This window comes from Chlamydotis macqueenii, chromosome 5 (assembly GCF_036417535.1).
Source record: "Chlamydotis macqueenii isolate bChlMac1 chromosome 5, bChlMac1.mat, whole genome shotgun sequence".
Taxonomy (NCBI): Eukaryota; Metazoa; Chordata; class Aves; order Otidiformes; family Otididae; genus Chlamydotis; species Chlamydotis macqueenii.
In genome coordinates, this window is record NC_141560.1 from 37,150,673 (window position 1) to 37,172,590 (window position 21,918).

Genomic DNA, 21,918 nt, shown 5'->3' on the forward strand with positions numbered 1-21,918 from the left:
ATGATGTCTGCCTGCAGGCAAGTGGCTTGGACGACAGAGGTGGGGAGACAGGGAGCCTTGCGCTACTGGGTCACTGGGGCAGATCTAGGCTGATATTACCTTAAGGGAGTTACCATCTGTTGGTAGTAGACTGAAGGTCTATTCAGTAGCCTCTGCAAAGTGAAAGTCTTAGATTTGATTTTAACAGGCAGGCATCTGTATTAGAAAAGCACATAGAAAAGGAGAATAACTGTCTGCTACCCAGTATATTGTCTGTTCTGGTACATGATTAGTTCCAGAGGTTAGTGTCTTGGACTGTTTTTAGGGTACATTAATTTGCATTTGAAAGCTAACCTTGAAAAGGGATGTAGTCACATTTCTGTGGTCTGTAGCTGTGTCTAGTGGAGGCTGACTAATTTTGATGCTCCTTCAGAATAGCCCTTCCTTACTGATTTTGTAATAACACTGGCAATTTTCTGTGCTCAAAAGTTACCATGGGGATAAAGAAGTCTTATGAACATCCCATATGTGACACAGGCTTGGTTCTGCTGTCTCACTAGAGGATTTGTTGTAAAAGGATTATTTTATTTCTCTTTCTATTTAGGATCTGTGCAATGATTCAGTACTGAAAGATTTCTGTGATGGGCTGTGGGCTCAGGTCGAAGTTCTTGAATGGTGCATACGGCAAAACAGGTAAAATAGTCAGAAGGACTTTTTCCAAACTGTCTTGACAAGTCTGCCTGTTAGTCAATTTATGTATGCAAATATGAATTGTCTTCTTTTCTGCGAATCTTGGCTAATCATCTCCTAGTGACTGTATATCACAAGCTCTCAAAATCGCTTCATGGGTATTAGTTATGCTATTTGTTTTTCTTTTCAACTGCAGTAATTTGGTTGAATCAGAATTAAGAGTGGGAGATATGTCTTTAAACACGGCTGAGACAACTAAATCTGTGCCACTTCTTTGTTTATTCTCTCTTGCAGTATTACTGTCCCAAGGAAGGTTCTTTTGCAACACTTGCACAGTCTAGATTGCCACACTGCAGTGTACTCTCTTCATCATCTCACTAATCTTCTGGCACTGAATGAAGACGATGTTATTGAGCTTCTTCAAAAAGTTTCTGCTAGAGACCAGCAGATGCAGGGTAAATGTGTAGACTCGTGAGAACATAGAAAAACTCCAATCCATCGAGTATGTGCTGCTCAGTATTTTCTGCCAGGAATAATCTACTTTTTTTACCTACTTCTGTAAATAAGGAAGGTATCGCTTATCAGCTGTTCTGTGGAAGAAAACTAGAGAGCATGTGGAAATTACTTTAGAATCCTTTTGGGGAGTAAATTGTCTCCCAAGAAGGAGCTGTGAGATCTCTTTGGTCTCACAAGGACAGATACCTGAAAGAGCTTTTTCAAAATGGTGACAAGACTTTATGTATGCTCATAGTACATGCTACTCATTTTAACTTGTGTACTGTATGATACCCTTAGCTTGAAAAGTAAGCATGTGTTTTGGATTTCAGCCATCTGTGCACTTAAATTTAAAATCAAAGGGCAAAGACGGATGAAATTGACAATGTCTCATACTATAGCATCTTCATTTTCAAAAGATACAAAATTTTTTTTGTTTGTTTTTTTTTTTTGTCCTTCTAATATTAAAACCAGTAAGGCATACCTACAGACTGTGTTTACATCCCTCTTGCCTCACTTCTCTCATCTTTCCATGTTACAATTCAGTGCCTAAAATACCTGAAATGATTAAACACATCAGTTCACTTTGAAGTGACTCTCCTTGTACGCTCTTGATTGCTGTCTATGTCCGGGTTCAGCTGCTGCTATGTTAATACTGTTTTCCAATGGAGCTCTTAATAATGATACTGAAGCTCAGTCTTCCTGAGTGTACTAGAACCTAAGAAGCAATTTTTTGTGCCTTATTCCTTCTGTGGATGGGAATTGGTACATGTGTAATTTCAACCTGACTTGTATGGAGAGCTCCCAGTGATGGATCTTGCACAGATTTTCCATGTTGTGTAGTGTAAAGCAGTTTTCTCTCCTTCCAGTATCATGTTGTTAAGATGTTGTTTTCCAGTCCTATTTTTACAGGTTTTGTTGTTAAGATTATTCAAGACAATTGTCTTGAATAGTCTTAAAAGACATAATGATTGAGATGCTATATAGATCTCTGGTTTCAATGTCCTGCTTTCTGAAATTAATTGTTTTGTTGTTGCTGATGTTGTGTTTTTTTAACCAATTCTTACATTTTCATTCTTTTCTACTTAAATTCTGTCAAAACCTTTCAAAAACAGGCAGAGGCAATCCCATCCTATCTTCTGGGAGCTGCATGACTCTAGCAAAAGAATTCTAGCTGTGGTTTCTCTTCTTTTTTTCAAATGACCTTAATTTACAGAACTAGTTAATGGAAGACAAGTCCTCGCTCTTTTTCAGCCCAGTGATTACACTAAAATTTAAATAATTCTATAAACACAGTTTAATAGAATCTCCTTTAAAATAACCTATTTTGAAACTTAAGGGGAGGAGAGGAGTTGTGAAGTTTTGATTTGTCTTACTTGGTAATTTTAACAGGCCTTTTTCTCCCCTCACCCCACGTACTTCCCCTTCTCCCCCTCCTTTCTGACGCACATCTGTCAGCTGCAGTAGTGAAACTGAAGTCGTGGTACTGGTTGACAGTTGTGTTCAGGCACCTTTGAGATCAGCCTATAACGTTAGGTTTGATCAGTCACACTAACAAAAGAAATTATGGGCAGAATTCAAGAATGGGGTGCTACTATTTTTGGCATAGGAAAACAAAGTGCTTATAGTTAAAGGGTAGTTCTTTGGTATTGGTGCAATGAAAAGGATTGGTTTAGAAGTGGATACTGACACAGACTCACTGAATCCCAGTCTTTCCACATGAGAGGCAAAAGCGTGTTAAACTTGTATTTGATTACCAGTGTGTATCTTGCAGTTTCTTCAGCTAGCCATTTCTCTTTTTCAGAGGACTGTATTTATTAGATCTCTGCCTTCACCTGCCTGAAGTCCTCTTAAGACAGTGGTATTGAGAGCTTTTTGAGTGCTACGTATTTTTATGGGGCTGCTGGTGAACTATAGCATTGCTGTGGCCATGTAGGTTCTGCAACGGATTCATACTTGGGTGCTTTCTCGATTCTGTCTGCTGTCTACTTTATGGTTTCTGCCATTGTTGCTGTTTAGAATTGCAGTGATAGGGAATAATTAGTTTGAAACAGTTTGTGCTCTCAGGGCTTTTGTCTTGACTGCTCTGTAGTTTTCAGGAGAGTTCATACTGGTGCTTTTCTTTGAAATCATGCTCAAGCCTTATGGAGGACAGTGCTGAAACACTTTCTAGGTCATACTATTCAGTCCCAGAATTTGGATGCAGACATTATCCACTTTGGATGTGGATGAGTACATCAAACCACTGCTTCGTTTAAAAAAAACTTTGCTAATGCTTCCCCTCCGTGACAGAGGGACGATCTAGCCCTTGTATAAGAGTACAGGATAGTGGATGCAAGCACTAATTTAACACTGTCTGGGGTTTTGGTTTTTTGTTGTTGTTGTTGGTTTTTTTTTTTTTTAACCTTTGTACAGTAGTTGGATAATTTGTCTAAACCCAGCATAACAGAATATATGACACTATTGTGTTTCTGGGTGAAGGGGATGATGGTGGGACTTGTACATAACTTGCAGCTCTGATGTTTTGTTGTACGAAGAAGGGATCATGTCTCTGGCATGTGATGCCTTCTTTCCTCAAAAAAAAAAGCAAAATGGGGAAGAAGTGGGGGTAGTACTTCTCTAAGTTGCCTTCACCATAAATGTGTGAAGGAAACTGTGGCACTGTACTTTTTCTTTAATCAGCTGCAGATTGTATATGATCTGTATGGCCAGTCGTTGTGGAGGGAGTCAATGATATATATTTATTAGTTCAAATCTCTAGAGGTGGTGGTACTCTATTCTCACTATGGTCATAGCCAGTCTGCCCTATCTCCCTAATTATCTACTGTGTGATGTAACACAAAATTCTAAGATGCTGGAACGAGATAGTGTCTGTCCCTGTCTTGTAAATACAGCAGTGTAGCTTAACCACATACCTCTAATGGGACTCATAATGAGCAGATTTTGATCATTCTGTGCTGTAGCCAGGTCCTGTAACACAAATTCCCAGAAAACTTCCTTTCAGAAGGGGATCCAGACTTGACTATTTTGTGCCCATCTGTTGTGCAGGTTTTTTGGTGGTTTGTTGATTTTTTTTTTGTTCTGTTTTTTGTTTTTTTCACAAATGTTGTGAAGTAACAGTGAGAGCAAGGCTGGGGTGGAGGTGACACTGGGGAAGAAAAACTGGATAAGTATTGCTGTGTGGGAGCTGCAGGCAAAAATTAACTTGTTTTCTTGTCTACCTCGTACCCCCTGACCACCCTTCTTTCCCTCCACAGCAGCAATGCTCCCTAACACCTTGAATCAGCAACGCAATCTGGCACTCTTTCAAGCATTTTGCGCCATGAAGTATGCTATCTATGCTCTTTGTGTGAATTCACATCAGCATTCCAGGTGCAAAGATTGCATACGCAGCCTTCTTGGTGATATCCCTGAAGACACAACTTTTGGAGAACCAGCAGGTGATTTGCCTCCTTTCTCAGGTTCAGTAGCTTGTGCTTCTCCATTGCTGGGCTCTGGATTATCACTTAGTATTGGGATAATATTGCAACATGTGTACATATGATGTTTTTGTTCAGTGGGCTATGAATGCTTTGCAAACAACTGTAATGACATTTCTTTGAGATGTTGTTACCTTTAGTAGTAATAGATATGATTATTCATATAGCTTATGCTGCCTGCCCTGTTCTAAAACATTTAAGGTAATTGTATTAAAAACACAGCGAGAAAAGGTGATATTCGATATAGGATGGCAGTGGCAGGGGTGCTTTTGTAAGAGCTTATGATTTCCCAGAGCTAAAACTGATTTAATGGCTAAAATGGGTGTAATCTGAGTTTGCACATCATTGCACAAGGTGGTAGGTAATTGGCATTACTGAGAGGATACCTCTCTACCTTTTAAAATGTAAAATGTTGGGCATATATTTACTTGATTTGTGGAGGAATGATCGACTCTGAGCCACTGGGACAGTTCCCTCTTCAAGGATTTTCTTAAAGGGCAAACACTGGAGGAAGGAACTCCTGGAACATGTTGTAAGTGTTCCTCATTTTTGTTTTTAATTATACAGATTGCTCTTCAGTATTTCTTCAGTACCTTGTGAAGTGTCAGCAGTTCTTAAGGAGTGTTCCTGCTCCTCTGCGCCTGGAGGTTTTGGAGAACATCTTCTCCTTGCTTTTTATTTCCTACAATGACCTCCATACCGAGACTCTTCTACCTGAAGACTATGCAGAGGATGATGATCTTGACAAAAAGAGTACTACTGTGAGTGTAGAAAGCAGTGCTAGTCGTCGGTCTTCTACCTCAGAAAGTCCACAGCGCCTAATAGAGGCTGAAAAGAAATTAGAGAGGCATCCGCTGGCTGCTCGGACAGTTCATGCAGATACCCAAGATCTTCATGACTCAGTGTTAGGTGGCAAAAGCTGTGAAACCTCTAGGCTGAGCTACCTGGATCTGAAACACTTAACTAGTGATGTTACTGGATTTTTAGTGGATGATGTGGCCATGGATGCCTTCCTCACATTGCTTCTCAACCTTTTGGAAGAAATTCAGAGTTCTCTCCCATGGGACTCCAGTAATGTGCCTCGTGAAGAGCTGGACCTTGTTGAGTGCTTGAATCTTTCTGTAAGCAGAGATGCCTTTGGAAGTCGTGTGTTACAGTTTTCCAAATACCTTTCTGAAGCTCACTGGCGATACAAAGTGGTGATGAGTAACAGAAGTGCAGGTAGGCTTTGTATTTGGTACTTTCTGATATATAGACACTGTTGTGTTACAGCTGTCCAGGCAGTGGTCTCAAGACTAAATTCCCTGAGCATCTTACTGAGGGAGCACATTTTGGCAAATAATTAGGAGAGTGAGCTAGTTAGAGATCACCTGGTTCTTTCACCATTCTCCAATATGACTGACCTCTGTTCTAATCAGAAAATTGGGGTCTTGTTGTTTTTTTTTTTTTCTTTTTTCTCTCCCCTTTGTGGACAGACTGCTTCAGTTTGCCTGTTTTCCTCCTGCCCCCTTTGTCACAAGTTTATATTGACAGTGCAGTGATAAGGGACATGGTGGTGTGTGACCTAACCCAAGCCAGATAGACTCATCTCATTCATGGACAGTGTTGATTTAGCCAACTCTGGAAACATGTTAGGAACATGTATCAGAGGAGGTTGAATTGTTCTGGGATGCAGACTACTCCTCAGGAGCAGCTAAAACAATACACTCAGGAACCTATTTCTCACCCTTCTCCATATCCTATAACTTGTTAGCTCTGCTACTATCCGATTTCTGCTTCTATCATACCGTGGCTTATTGTGTATCTTGAATCATGCAAAGTCCATGTCCCAAGGAAGACTGGGCAGTACAGGTCTTAAATATTCCAAGTTTCCAAACTTACATTCAACTATTTTTCAATTTCTGCTGTGTAAAGGAGGAGATGTGATGGGACCTACGTTTGAATAGGCAGCCCTCAGTGTTTCTGTTGGACAGGCAGCAGCTTTCTGTGGGATTCTGTACTTTTAAATCCTGACTTATGACAAATCATGACAACTGTTTGGGGAACATCTTTCAGGGAAAAGCGGCTGGCTTTTCTTGACTCTGCATATCTCTCAAGGGCTGGCACTCCCATTACTTGCTCACTTCCAGAATTGTTGACTGAGTCAGAGTTCCTACTGCTCTGGATTAATGAAGAACCCAGGTGTTTCAGCAAAACTTTAATGAGAAATCAAACTATCTTTTACTATTTTAATTCTTACTCTTTTCATGTTGGTGTACTTGGACTATACCTATTTTTCTGTATAGTTAGAATAATAGAATCATTTAGGTTGGAAAAGGCCCTTGGTACTCATCAGGGATCGTAGAATGGTTTGAGTTGGAAGGGACCTTCAAAGGCCATCTAGTCCAATCCCCCTGCAAGAAGCAGGGACATCTTTGACTAGATCAAGTTGCTCAGAGCCCCATCCAACCTGGCCTTGAATGTTTCCAGGGATGAAACATTCGAGGATGTGTAGAAGGTATAGTACATTCCAAGCAACATTGGATGTGAATGTGAAAAACACAGTATTAGTTGAATTGCATCAAAATTACTTTAGGGTACTGGTTTAAACTTTACTGCAGAAGAGCTCTTAGCTGAGATCAGCTGTGTTTCCTTTGGAGATTTGCCATCATAGCTCTACTTATGTAGATGTGTTGATGCATTCTTTAAGGTAGACAAATAATGGTTTATGGCCTGTCCAGCTATTTGGTAATGTTTTTTTTCTTAAATGTTTTACAGAACATCAGCTTGCAGCTTCCAGGAGATACTGCTCTTTACTTAGGTGCTCCAGCTTCAAGAAACGAAGTAGATCTCAAAGGTACAAGACAGGTGGGTTGAGAAAGTGACTTGGAGAGGAAATCTCTGAAATGTGCATAATTTTGCTGAGCTCATAGCTGAATGCAATTAGACTTAAATAACTAGGAGTAGAGAACTAGATTTATTTCCTGTAGTTTTCTAACTGGTTTGAAGTGTCTTAGTCCAGTTCTACTTGGATTGAGGTTGTTTTCCTAAAGCTCACATGCACAACTAAAAGATAATTTTAAATTCGGGTAAGAAAATAACTCCTTTCATACATAGTCTGATTGGGGCAGGGGAGGACTTTGCGACTACAGTACCAATTCTTCCCTTTCTCCACTATGTCCAGTGACTGTTTGGTATATTCTCATTCCTGTCACGATAGTATCTAGGATGTGAATTTACTGGAATTTGTTGCTTAAATTGGCAGCATTGGGAGAAAGTTGAGTTCCTCACCCTTTTTCTGTTTAGCCTTTAAAAAATAAGTCTGGTTATGGAGTGGAATGTTCCAAAATAAGAAGCTTTAAAATATCTGATATGAGTCACTGATGGGCCACCCCAACATAGTCTCTTGCCTAGCGTTTTCTTCAAATCTGCAGGTTATGCATTTATCGTAGACATCGGTGATGGCTTGTTTGTGAGATATGCTTGAAGATCTCTTGTGGTTGCCTGGTCTGTTATTGGGAGTAAGTTTTAATTACCTTGTCTAGAAAAAGTGCATTTAATGTGCTGGTTTTGGTTTGTTTCCGTTTTAGATGGGAAAGGGGGAACTTCCAGTCCATCATTAGAAAGTACAAGTAGCGAGCTAAGCACCAGCACCTCAGGTATTAAACCACGAAAGTAATATTTCTTTGTCTTGTCAAAGTGCATGATGAAGTATTTGCTTGACAAGTTAATGTGAATTACCGCTCTATGCAGGACAGAATTAGAACTTTTCACTTCTCGGAGCTTCTGATTTTGACTGCCTTTTTTTCTAATTAGAATAGTATATATCTCTTTTTCTGGAATAAGAAAACTAGATTTGCCTTGATATTTATGGTTTGTAGGAAACAGTATGCAATGTAGCGATGTACAAACTATCCAAAAAGCTAATAGTCTGGTAGTCATGTAACCTAAAATGTACGTAGGCATGCTAAATTGATTTAATAGGTCCAATATTTAAGAGTTCTCCCTTTATCCATATTGAACCAGTGCCCTAGCGTTGCCTCCACATTATGTAGCTGCTAAACAGTGTTACATTTGGATGGGATCCAAACTGAAGTTCTGACCAAATAGTGAAATATTACAAGAATTTCTAACAAGATGTTTGTGTTGACCTCTTTACCCTAGAAGTTCCTTGTGACTTTGCGACTCACATATTTTGTGTTAAATATGTGAAGTACTGTTATCTGATAGTTGGCTTTCAGCTGTTGAAATGTTTTTTCCATAGTAGTATACTGATGAATTCTGTGGTCTTGCAGAGGGAAGTACCAGTAATGTGTCTGGCTCAAGTGACTTGGAAAGCAGGGTGAGAACACATCAGCAAAACCCCCTCATTCCTATGATGCTTTCCCCACCAGAATCACTGTTAGTTTCTTGTGTTTTGAGAGGAAACTTCGTAGAAGCCCATCAGGTAAATGTGTTGCATGTATTTTGTGCAATTAAAAATCTAATTTGGTATTGACCTTTGTGGTTGCGATAGCTGCATTAGCAAGCATAGGGCTGAAGCATCTGCATTCCAAGTGAAAGGGTCACTTCGCTTTCACAGGAAGTAAACGGAACAAAGATATTCCAAACCAATATCCAAGGATGCTGTGTTTTTTTTCTCTTGTTTAAAAATGCTTTATCTAAACCTGGATTCTCGAAGCGTGAAAATGTTAGTGTTTCAGGTGAATGAAGAACACAGAGAACTCATGTGAAGCCTCGTGAGGAAGCAGCATCTGAACTGCTTACTTTAGTCAGTGAATCAAAACCATGGCGCTCTGCCGCTTGTAAGCTGGGCAGGAACATGCAAATGTATTCCTTAGCCAAAGCAGAGCAAAAGTGGTGGTTGCATTTGTTTGAAGGATGTATGTTTTGAGGCTAAATTCATGGTACTGAAAATAGAAAGAAGGACTTGAAATTGACAGTCTGCACGTTTGTAGTTTATTACTCCTTCAGGGCTTTTTCTCTGAGTGGCTTTTAGGTTGATGCTCTGAAAAAACATCGAGGTGCATCAGTGATTGGGTCCTCTGCAAAAAGCAGTGACCTGACTGAGTTTCAGACAGTGATATCAGAGCAGTTGATATCATTTAAGCATTGCGTTAGCAGCAGGTTACTGCTCAACTCCTTAGTTCTGTTTGATGTCAAGCATGCCACCTCATCTTTTCCGTACTTAGAGGGCCAAAAGAAGAATTTTGTTTTGCTTTGTTACTTTGAATGTCAGCATTGCTGCTGATAAAGAATTCAAGCCTGATTTGTGTTCTGTTGTTGGTTTGATAATAGGAACTTGCACAAATGTGCTTATCTACTGTGTTTTAATTTCTAGAAAGTATTCCTTGCTGAATAAGAATTTGTTTAAAATAGTTACTTTGAAGGCCAGACTTGATAATTTTCTCTCACTACATAGTGTGTTGAAATGATGAGGGGTCGTTCTGAAAGGTGTGGTTTTTGAAAATGATTTCAGCTCTAGCCTTGCAGCAAATAATGGCTGGACTTTGTAAAAATAGTTGAAAAATGTCTCTAATGCCCTGTTTTTCAGGCACTTAAAACTCTGTAGAAAAAAACCCACCATTTCAGCCATCTGTGTCTGTGGGGATGTTTTTCAGTTAAAGTATTTGTTTTATTTTACTCCCTCATGTCCTCTAAAAACCACTAAACCTTTGAAAACTTCTTTTGACATGCTCTGTAACTACAAATGTTGTTTTTGAAAGGTGGCTTTGATGTTTAATCTGGATACTTCACCTTGCTATGGCGAATTGGTTTTCATGGAGCGCTACCAAGAGGCGGTACGAGAAATGGCAAGAGTTGAGCACAATATTGAGAATCAAGCATCAGATGGCACTGGAGGCATCAGGAAATCTGGCAGCGGCCGTTCGACGCTGCAAGCCATTGGAAATGCAGCAGCAGCTGGTAAGGACTGAGTTTTTTGAGTTCTTCTCATAAAAGATGAGGTAGAAGTGGAAAAGGGAGAAAGCAATTTGAAAGCTGTCATAACGAGTGCAACAATTGTTCAGAAGAGTAAGTGGTGGTTCTTTGACTTAAAAGGAGACTAAGAATGCAGAAATTTTCTGTTGATGCCCAGTGAGTTTTATCCATTCGGCAATAATTGGCTCATGAAGCAGGCCACCTGTTGAATTATTTTCCTAAAGGATTAGAGAATAATTATCCATGACAGGATCTGAGATAAATATGCTGTTTAATTAGTGATTGTGTGTTTTGTTGATGCATGTAGGTATGGTATTTTATTCCATCTCGGATGTTACTGATAAATTGCTTGCAACTTCTGGAAGGCTTGCCCCTACTCTCCAAGAAGACTTCTGGATCAACAACATCCAGCTGGAGCATGCTGATCCTTTGCGGGAAGTCCTTGAGGACCTCAGTCCTTCAGCAATGGCTGCATTTGACCTAGCTTGTACTCACTGCCATCTTTGGAAAACATGCAAACAGCTTTTGGAAACTGCAGAAAGAAGGCTGTACAACAGCCTTGAAAGTCGGGGTAGGCTTTTGATTTTTTTAAAATTTGTTTGGCCCATTTTACCAATATGGGCCTGGGAAAATACCTCTCTATGCTGTGTTGTTAGTGCTGACACGTGAGTCTTAATTAAACCTAATACCTTTGATGTTAATTTTTCATTTTCCCACTCCTAACTTTTATTTTGTTCCCCTTTGCAATATGACTTTTCCAGGCCACCAACTTGACTTTGTTTTACTGCACTCTGAAGGTATAAAGGGTTTCCCAGCAGTTCTCCAGCAAATAAGTAAAATTCTCAACTATTCCTGCACATCACAGGGGCAATCCAAGCCAGGTAATATGCTTTCCTGATAAGACTTTTTGTTGAAACGTGCTTAAATCAAATTCTTGTCTTCTGTTGCAATGGCAACTTGAACTTCCCATTTTTTAGCTTAGTATTTAAAACCTAAAAGGAGGAGGGACCCAAGCTCAGTTCTGAATAAACTGGAACACTTTGAATTTGACAAACTAGTTGTATTATAATATGATTTTGGTTCTGTGGGCCTTTTTCTGTGCAAAAATATTTCTTTGTTATAGTTGCTGGGTTGTTTTTTTTTTTTCTCCCTCTCTGTAGAAGTCTCAGATGAGAAAATAGGGAGTCATTTTCGATGCAGTATTGTAGACCTTCTGCAAGCTTGCTACCCTGCCTTGACTGAAGAAAGTATTACTACTGAAATTGTTTTGTCACAAAATTTGGATCAAATCCTAAAAGCACTGACACGTGTTGAACGTTCTGTGGGTGAGTTATTTTTGTGATTGTCAGCACTGACAAATAGATCTAAATTTTTATTCTGGCCTGTCCACACAACTATAAATCTAGTACTAATGTTCTTCGACATATGCATAAATATATGTATTTTTAAATCATAAATGTAAATTGCAAAATATCTCTGTAATTCCTGTATTCTGAGCATTTGTTTTCAGAGCTAAAATTGTGAACTTAACAAAGAAGAAAGGAAAATATCAATGACTGCAATTGAGGTTATTATTTGTGCTGTTCTTCCTAACTTTTAAGTGTGTTTTAATCTGACAGCTTATAGGTATATACTTACCACTGCTTTTCTTTTTTAAAAACAAAAAGAAGATTAACTTATAAAACTATTATAACATAATACATTCCGATTTTCATAGGACTATCTTAAAACGTCTTGTCCTTTTCTGAAAAAATCTTCCACAGTTGCCTTTTCTCAGAGCTCACTTTGTTCTATAGCACTAGGGTGTTTTCTTATGTTGTTGGGTTTTTTTTGTTTTTTTCCCTTCCATTCACCAATTTTCTAAATGGCATGTAGGTGTTTGTAAAATACTTAAAGATATTTGTATGTTTAATGAGCAAAAGTTTAGGAGACCTGCAAGGGCTAAACATTATGGAGCATAAGGACTGGTCAACACTTGTGTTTTAGAATAAGCTTATGTGTTAATAACACACAACTAGATATATTTTAGGCTTGCCTTAATATATTTCTAACTTGTCGTTAGTTAGGCAACGTTACCAATTTAGATGAGCCATTGATTTGTTCGGCTGTGAAAATTTCTCTTGCTTTCAATGAAATTATAATGTCCAGACTGAGATCTGTAATTGCAAAGAAGAAATTAAGCTAAAGCATTTCTTTTTTTTTTTTTTTTTTTTCTTTTCCTTTTTTTCCCCCTCTTCCTCTTCCTTTTTGGCATTTAATACTTACTTGAATCTAGGATGTATGTCTGTTCTCTTAAACTAGACTCTAAAGGGAGCCTGCTTGGCACCTTGGTGGAACAGGCCTCTCTCAAACCTACGGAGCTGGAGAAGCACCTGGTTTGGAATCAAAGACATCTCCTGCTGAGAACTCTTGACCAACATATCCAAACAATGCCAGAGAGCAACATGCAGACAAATTTTGTGAAGACCTTCTTTGACTACATCACTACGCTGGCTGCTGTTGTGTTACGAAGCCTGAATACAGAGCTAGGTAAAGGGGTTTCTGCTGGAAAGTCTGAGCTAGGTTGAAGGTACCCAGACTGTGTAGTCTGGCCTGATTCCGGAAAGTAATTCTGCAAAAATGCTTCCTTGCCAAAGTGCCTACTACCTGTGCGCAGTCAAATCTTTAGATTTCAACCGATTATTGCACTGCTTTTTAAATTTTATTTCTTGACATCTAGGCCACCTACAGCTAATATAAAAATAGCTGATGGCACTAGGAAAACAAGAACACAAATGTTAACTACTGACTCAGATTCTGCACTCTATTTAGACAAAACAAATTACCCCTTTGACCACCAAAAATTCTCATCACTACCCTGTAAAGCGAGATCGATTTTTTTTTTTTTTTTTTTTTTTTTCTTCCTTCCCTCTCCATCGAGTAGATCAGCATGCTGTGCACTTTTCAGCTCTCTCAGAGGCAACCAGAGCCCTCCTACTCTGCAAGGATAAGTAGAGTGTGTAGAAGCTTATGCAGAGGTAACCAGGCAGAATTTTTTTATAGAATCAGCAGATGATGGTGGTCCATGTAAAGAAATGCACCATCAGCACATAAAGCTCTCAGAAGAACAGAATAATTTACTGTGCTAGGAGAAAAAAAGAGTTGTCTGGTTTTTAAAGTTGGCACTAATTGAACTGCGCTAGTGTAAAATACCACAGTACTGATTTCAGAGAATACTTTCCCAAGAGTATTAAAAAAAAAAGGGCAAAAATCTGTTTTCAGACATGCTGGTTCAGCTCAGATCACTACCATGCCAACCATAACTTCTCTATGGACATGACTCACTCCTTGTTGACTAACTGCCAAAGTGGGGAAAAAAAAAAAGCACACTATTTAAGGGCTGAGTGAGTTTTGGGGAAATCTTATTTTATTAGAAGATAAAAGAAAAAGGTAAACTTATGAGAATCTGTTCAGAGTTACTCAGCATGACTCACCAACATAGCTCAGTAGCTCATACAAAGGCTTTTCAGCAATACTGGCCAGGGTTTCACTCCTTTTGTAAAAGTAGCTGTATGTCTGTGAATTCCCTTTGCCTTTGCTCACTTTGACTTGAATAGAGCATGGACTCACTAATCTACATTCAAAGACAACTCAGAAACCTGCACACTTTCTGTCTCTCACCACAAATACCTGTTTTGGTGAAAGTTTGAAGTGGAGTTGATAACTGTTTGAACCTAGACCTGGCTTAAAGGCCAAAGGCTCTCCACTCTACATGTTTTGGTAATACATCCAGTGAAACATGAGGCAACAGTGCCAAGTTTGAGACATATATCATAATCATAAATGCCTTGCAATTTACTCTAGATTTTGCCACACTGATGTGAATGTGAGACCTCTGTGAATTTAGTCAAAGAGGTTTCAGACTCAGACTCTTAAAATTTGTGTTCCTACAATAAGACTTTGGTGTATTCAGCTAATGTGTTTGTATTACAATAAATGTTCCAATTTATTTATTTCTTTTTAAAGATACATCTACAGAAGTCAAAGTGGGGAACCCTTTTATACTGTTACAGCAGAGTCCATCTCAGCTGCTGTCCCAGCTTGTGTTTGAGAGACAAGTTCATCCTGACAGGTTGGTCAGATTATATACTTCTCTAGGTTGTTTTGGTGTTGGTGACTTTGGACCTCAGCCAGGATTAAATTCTTCTCTGGCTACTTAGCACAGGTAGTACGGCCTGCTGCATCCTGCCAGCCAGTCACGTAATGCTGCAAGGATTGGTGTGCAGGGAGAAGCTTAGTCAGTGGCTTCTCTACCAACATGAAGATTTTTGGTAGAGAAAACTGTGGCTCTGTATTTTTAACAATTACTGTCTGTTGGATTCATTTTTAATTGAATGTGTGACACTTCACAGCAGTGGATTTGCAGCTTAGCATTGTAATAAAATAAAATAGACCAATAGGGCTTCTTAAGAATGCAGCTGGGGATGGCTCTTGTCCTGGTCAGTAGGTAAACTGGATAATCTCAGGTCCTTCCATCATAAGTTACTGAAGTAGGCTGGCGTGGAACATGTCTGATTTGATGAAGTAGCTCTTAAAAAGATGAGAGCTGGTGGTGAACTGTTGTAGTATGTCACATTTAGGTAAAAGTCAATGTTTGAGGAGTAAGTTCCTTTTCTTTAAAGGAATGTCAGCATAAGCTCTCAGTTACGATGTTGTGCTGTATACATTTTTTTCATTCCGAGTAAACATAAGTTATGTACTCTTCCCTTGTACATACCTGTGAAAAATATTAGGGGGCTCGTGTTCATGAAACATTTGGAAGATTTATGAAAATATGTAATGGTAAAGTACCTTTTATATGTGCTGGGTAAGCTGATTCTGTTTTCAATCCTGCAGGCTTTCTTCTCTCTTGGCTAAAGAAGAGTTGAATTTGAATGTGCAGCAAGTTATTGTTGACTGTTGCTGTGAACCACTGTTCTTGTGCTGTGCAAGGCAAAACAGCCAGGCAAAGTCTCTTCTGACAAACATAAGCAACTTAGCACAGCAGTGTGCCTACCACTGCCTGCCAGATGTTGAAATACCTGTTCACGATTCTGCGGTGACCTCTGATGATATCTCCACTCAGACCCCATCCCCTGTGAATGACTTGAGCCAGCACACACTCACTGCCTCCTCCCTGGACTTTCTGAAGTCTCAGTCGAAGCTAATGGCCACAGTGGCATGTCTAAGTGCATCTAATATACAGAAAATTCCCAAATCTAGTTTATCTTGGATGGAATTTCGGGGCAAACGGGAGGTGCCCTTAGGTTTGGAACAGATTTCCAGGGAGTGCGAGGCATTGTTGAAGGAGTTCCCAATATTGGAACGATTTCTTCTTGCTATGTTTGAGCCTCTTAAGAATCGGCAAGAAGAAGGTAGCAGTTTGGCTACTGTCTTCTCTGGCAAGACATACGTATCTCTGGTTCTCCTGGGATTGCATTCTACCACAGCTGTTAAGATATTAATGGGAATCTTTGAAGAAGCTCTTGCTGCAAAGGATTGGGACAGAGTTCTGAAGGTCTTAGATTTGTACAGTCAGGATGTGGAGGAGCTGGTCAATGTAAAAGATGCTGTGCTGAGCTGTGCAACTGCTGAAGGTAAGAAGGATTAAGTCAGACTTTCTTCCCTTCATCTTTTTTTCTTTATGAAGAATACAGCCTGGATCAGGAGGTGGAAACTGAAGTAGTGATCTTTGGGCAAATCCAAAGACAGAACCAAATCCCTTCCCTTCCTTCATCCTAAACTTGCTTTCTCTGATGAGGTAGTTTCTGTTTTGCAAATGTGTAAATCCTGACCAATTTAGTACAAGAGTATGGGAATGCATCTGTGATTTTTATGTGGAGTTGAATACATCAGGAGATGCTGATCATCGTACTGTTAATGGAACATCTCTTACAGCAGTGTCATTGTCATACATAGATGATATATCCTGTGAAAGGAGGTGCCTTTTGGAGTCTGAAGATAGTAAGTATCCTGTGCTAACTTTCAGGACTTCCTGAGAATCTGGTGCTTGGGATGATTTTCGTGTAGATTTTTCAGCACTGTACTGTTTCTTTTGGTGATGTGATCCAGAGAGGATGAAGAATTTTAACGTTTTCCTAATTATAGAAACTGCGTTTCAAACCAGTGCTTTGTTCCTCCACAGATAAGGATGGTTGGCAATACTTGTTCCCAGTAAAAAATGCAGTGTTGAGAAGTAGGCTGGCCCTGCGCTGTCTGGACAAATGGCCCCTTGATGCCTGTTTGGAAATCCTAGCTTATTGCATTTCTGATTTGGGCATAACTGATGAACTAAAAGCCAGCCTGCAGAGCAGGAAAGAAGAACTTCAGGTTTATCAAAAGGTACAAAGTCATTCTTCAAGTAACCAGTGAGATGAAATAGGCAGCAGGGAGCAAATATTCTTGCTTTTTGAAAAAAGTTTTAGCCCTTGGTTCTTTTTTGATCATGATAGCTTTTCAAGCCTTTCATCCAAAACAATTCATGTGCTTTCAGTGCTGTAATATCCAATTAACACTATTCCATCTTTTGTAACGTTGCCACTCTCTGATTAGCATTCAGATTTGTAAACATTTTGTGTGAGGCCACTTTTTTTCAAAGTATTTGTTTTTCCAGTCTATGCAAATGCCAGAGCCCCTGGAGGCTCTCTAAGGCAATTAATCATTTTATGAGTTTGAGAGGTGCAGATGTACCTAGGCATGGTGTACAAGGCTGCTGGTCCAATAAATGTCTTTGTATTGCAGTCAGTTCTTCTAACTGCAGGTATTGCAGCTACCCAAGTTAAGTCAGACTAGCTGGTCTGGAGTTCAACACAAACTGAAAAGCCAAGTGAAGCAAAAAAAGAGGAGTCCTAAATCCCTGCTGAGTTCTGTCTGGTGGTGGTTCTGCTAAATGACAGTTAGCTCAGTTGTCTCTCTGTTAGTGCCAGTGATGTCTGGTGTAGTACTATTTCATCCATAATTATTGCCATCTAGTCTTTTAAAAACCTTCCCTTATAAATGTGCTCTGTAGACTCATACTTCTGAAAAAATTGCCTAGTCTTTTTTTGGAGTGGAAGTGCATTAGATCATCCAAGAAAAGGGCTAGGGATAAATGTGGGTCTCCTTTTTGACTTTTTTCTTTGTATGAAGCAGCTCTTGATGTGATCAGCTCAGCTATTTTCTTAGACTTAAGATTGTTGTAGATAAAGCTTTTAAAATCGTGCTACCCCAATATTACCTGTTTCAGATTTTGAGTGTGCAAAACGAACCATTGTGGAATGACTGGCAGGATCTGAAAAAAGCCTGCACTGATGACCCCCAGGCCGTCATGAATATCATTCTGAAAGCAAAGGTTAGGCACCGTCATGTGAATTTTGTTGAATTAGAATGCATTAAACTTTGAATAGATACATTTGTTGAAACAGCGTCTTAAAACACTGATCAATGGAGATTACCTTGGGAGGACAGAGTCCTTTACTCAGTTCTGTGCTACAGAAAGAAATACAGATTTGTATTTAAGTTCAAGATTTACATTTAGTTAATAATCCTTATGTTTAATTATAACTCTTACTCTCAGATACAACCTGTTCTTTTCTCTTAGAATTTTGAAGACTTCGCTAGCATGGCTTTTGGTATAATACAGGCTTTATTGTTATATGAGTACTAATACTGTAGATCTGTCTGACTTTAAAAGTGTCTCTAAAAAGCCAACTTGCTTACTGTGCGATTAGAAGGTGTTTGCAATGCAGGCTGTCTTCTTCCCCTTGTCAATGTAATTATTTACTTTTTGCATGTGGAAGAGGAGTCTAAGCTACAGAATTTCTTGAGAAGTTGATCAGAACTTTGGGAGAAATGGCTGTATCAGAGAAGGTGGAGTTTGTCCTTCTTTTATTTTTTATTTTTACCTTTTTTTTTTTTTTCCCTTTTCCAATTCTTTAGGATTATGAACTGTGTGAGGAATGGGAGCACTTGTATCCTGTCCCCAGAGAAGACTTGATCAACCTTCACCGTGAGCACCTTCTCCGTTTACTGGAAATGGGGGACATGGAAAAAGCATTGCAGGTAATAGCAAAACTCTTTCAGCCTTACATCCATAGGTCAAATGAGTTGAGAACTGTTTTATTTGCTTTTATGTGCATTTTCATGGCATTTTTGGTTCCTCCCTTAAGAGATGCTATTTGTTTAGATACGGTGTCAGGATCCTGGCTCTCCCCTGTTCCACTTAAGTGAAAATCCAGCTTGGAGATCTAGTTGTTAGACGTGGTAGCATAAATGTCGCTCACAAGGGGCATACAAGGCGCCTTTGGTTTGAAAAATCATAATGAAGCATTTCTGTGTTGTTTTAAACAGAAGAACCAGAAGTTAATCTAGTAACAGGAATTGGTCAGCTGTGCTTTGGTGCTCAAATTAGTGAAGTGTGAATAATTCTTGTTTGAATTATTACGGAGCTGTTGCTAGTAACGGGCAGCATAAAATAAAGTGCAAACTCATTCAGACTAGGTAGCTTTGAAAATATTCTGGAAGCAAGGTGGAGCCTTCTGATCTCTACATCTGCTGTCCCATTCCTTGCTTACTTTAAAAATGTTTTTATTAATAAATGAAGCAAATAGGCAATCGGTAGTCTATAAATGAATTACCTAAATCATCCTTATATACGTAAGATACTTGTGCAAGTTCATTTCCTTGCTGGACTATTGTAGGGCAACAGTCTGTCATGAACTGCCCATTATAAATGCTACATTCCAGGAATGTAGCAGGGATTCACTGTATTTTGTTTGGTTTTGTAGCTTTTACAAAGAATTGAAGACCCTGGTATTTGCCTTGCTATCAGTGAACAGTCCCTTGACAAGCACCCAAACTTGGCAGCCTCTCACTTCTTGGCTGATTACCTCACAGCTCACTTCTATGCGAATCTGACAACAGCACGCCGTAATGAAATCCAGGCACTCTATATGGGATCAAAGGTGAGTAGAACTCCTGCATTGTGGGATTAATTACATTACATAAGTCCTTTTGTAATACGTAATACATAAAGTCAGTAGATTTTACCAGAGCATTCTAACTGTATCGGGTCTCAGATCCTGAGTCTCTGAATCCAAAGGAAAGTTAGAGATGGCTTAAAACTTCTCTTCCCTTTCTCCATCTTTGCATTTCCTGTATTATGAGGTGGTTGTAGCTCCCAATGTGAACAGAGCAGTCTTGTGCTTGAGCTGTAGAGGAGTTGAGGAATGCACAGGCTAAAAGAGGATGGGAGTGGAATAAAATAAAATTGTGGTGCTTGTCAGGACAGTTGCTATCTTTGTCCCAAGTGAAAAAGAAAGCATCTTCAACATACTCTCTGTGTCACTGGGTGTCCTACATGTCCCCACCTGTATGGTGGTCTTGGACACTTACATGGCATGTTTCTCCCAAGTGCCTGCCTTCCAAAGGTACACAGTATCACTCCTCTTCTTAGATGGCCATTGCCTTTACAGAAGTCATATAGGTTCTGTGCTCAGCCTGGAAATAGATACATTAAATCAGTAGATTACCTTAGTCAAATGCAGTGCTTTTGGTAATCTATGTTTTGTTGTGGGACTACAAATAGCAGCTTGCTCCAGTGTGTGCCACAACAGTATTTTGCTGGGCTTCCTATTTCCTTAACTTCTTCCTTTTAAAGACATGATTTATTTTGGAAAGTGTCCATATTAACTGTCCATCTTTAGGAGGATTGCTCTTACTTTCTTCTCTTGATGTTTCCTCGAATGATGGAAGGATAAGGATTGGGATAATACTCTTTTTTAGCTTATTTTAATAAGAGCTTCTGCTCTACCCTGCTACAACATATTTGTCACAGGATCACAAAATGCTTTCCACTCCTCAGCTGCCTCTGAAATGAGGCAATGTTTTATAGACTGGGAAAGTGGAAGCTAAGTAGTTTCTGCAAATTCACTTTGGCGTCTGTATGTTATTCCGTTCTCTGCATAAGCTACTGTGCTAATTTATTGTCTTTAATCTGATAGAAACACAGATTTGAAGGTGTATAACTTTAACATATACTTCTTGTCCTTGTGTCTCAGGTGCTGCTGACTCTGCCTGAGCTCTCCCGTGTTAACTACTTCCACCTCTCCTCCAGGCCACTGCTTGTGCTGGAACAGCTCCTTATGAATATGAAGGTGGACTGGGTCGCTGTCACTGTGCAGACACTGCACCAGCTCTTAGCTGGGCAGGAAGTTGGTTTTACTGTGGAAGACATCGACAATTTGCTCTCCAAGTATGCAGAAAAAGCTCTCAATTTCCCTTTCGCATTAAAAGAAAAGAGATCAGGTGAATGTCCACGAGAACACTGTTTTTCACTTGGGAAAGAAGGGCCAATTTCCCCCCGGAATAATTTCACCAATTGTGCCACAACGTTTTTAGATGTGTGCCTGCAAGCTCTTCCTAGCCCAGAATGTGTTCTTAAAGTCTTTGCCTTTCTGTAAATAGATGTTTTCAAGGACCAACAACTTCAGAGTTTCTCAGACTTTCCTCTGTTGCTTCTTTTTGGAGTCTCTCTTCTTCTGTCTTCCAAGATATTGTGCAATTTTATTTCATTCCTGTTCAATGCAAAGTCAGTGACAACTTAAGCAGTTCTAAAACTTAGAACCAACTGCATCTTCCCCCAGATAGAATGGGGATTTAATCTTCCGTGGTGTTTCCTCCTACCAGAGGCCTGTTCCTTTTTTCATATAAAAGGCTTTTAAACTTGTAGTTCTATTTAACATTCTCAGCATGGTTCTCCTTTCTGATGTGCCAGTCCCTTCTCTTCCATGTTGACTTCGATTCCCCTTTCAGGGTTATAGAACAGGAACAGCAGAGGGTGCTGCAGATCAAGTCCAGTGCTTTTGTTTTGCTGTATTAAAAATACATGGCACGTGTGCCTATCTGTACTAACTTGCTTTATGCCAGTTTCCAAGTATTGACTTCATTATATGATTTAAAGATGCAGCTCTTGCGAACAAAAAGCATCAGACTTGTCTTTTCCTGCCAAATGACCTATAACTTTGCAAGTATATTCCTTCCACTGTGATGTAAAACATTTAATGTTTGCCATAAGCATCTTGTGTCAACGGATTTTTTTCACATCTGATACTTATTCTCTGCTGTATTATTCCTGTGCTTATCAATAGTCCTTTGCTTTGATAAGGATCCCTTTCTCTGTGTTTTAGGGCATTTAATTTTATATAATTTTGCATTAGTTATTGTCGGCTAATTTTCATTAAAACATAGTAATTTGTAATTACATAGCTAGTCCTGTTCTGTACCCACGTTCTTACATACTCCTGCGAATGGATTCCTCTAATCTTTGTAAAAACAGGTGGATGTATGGCTAGTATTGTTC

At 39.4% G+C, this 21,918-nt stretch overlaps 1 protein-coding gene across 6 annotated transcripts in view; it reads left to right on the plus strand.

Annotated features, from left to right (window-relative positions):
* ZFYVE26 (zinc finger FYVE-type containing 26) overlaps positions 1 to 21,918 on the plus strand; it is a 51,167-nt gene that overhangs the window by 8,036 nt on the left and 21,213 nt on the right. For 3 of the 6 annotated variants that reach the window (XM_086747933.1, XM_086747934.1, XM_086747938.1), the window contains 20 exons: positions 584 to 672; positions 964 to 1,124; positions 4,422 to 4,604; positions 5,211 to 5,864; positions 7,401 to 7,490; positions 8,213 to 8,281; positions 8,918 to 9,069; positions 10,349 to 10,547; positions 10,870 to 11,133; positions 11,324 to 11,443; positions 11,723 to 11,887; positions 12,864 to 13,091; positions 14,568 to 14,673; positions 15,438 to 16,177; positions 16,479 to 16,544; positions 16,726 to 16,922; positions 17,806 to 17,910; positions 18,498 to 18,620; positions 19,346 to 19,522; positions 20,618 to 20,864. In XM_086747933.1, the coding sequence (XP_086604059.1) occupies positions 584 to 672; positions 964 to 1,124; positions 4,422 to 4,604; positions 5,211 to 5,864; positions 7,401 to 7,490; positions 8,213 to 8,281; positions 8,918 to 9,069; positions 10,349 to 10,547; positions 10,870 to 11,133; positions 11,324 to 11,443; positions 11,723 to 11,887; positions 12,864 to 13,091; positions 14,568 to 14,673; positions 15,438 to 16,177; positions 16,479 to 16,544; positions 16,726 to 16,922; positions 17,806 to 17,910; positions 18,498 to 18,620; positions 19,346 to 19,522; positions 20,618 to 20,864 (4,135 nt within the window). The remainder of the gene's footprint in view (positions 1 to 583; positions 673 to 963; positions 1,125 to 4,421; positions 4,605 to 5,210; positions 5,865 to 7,400; positions 7,491 to 8,212; positions 8,282 to 8,917; positions 9,070 to 10,348; positions 10,548 to 10,869; positions 11,134 to 11,323; positions 11,444 to 11,722; positions 11,888 to 12,863; positions 13,092 to 14,567; positions 14,674 to 15,437; positions 16,178 to 16,478; positions 16,545 to 16,725; positions 16,923 to 17,805; positions 17,911 to 18,497; positions 18,621 to 19,345; positions 19,523 to 20,617; positions 20,865 to 21,918) is intronic. The other 3 variants (XM_086747936.1, XM_086747937.1, XM_086747935.1) reach the window with 2 other exon arrangements.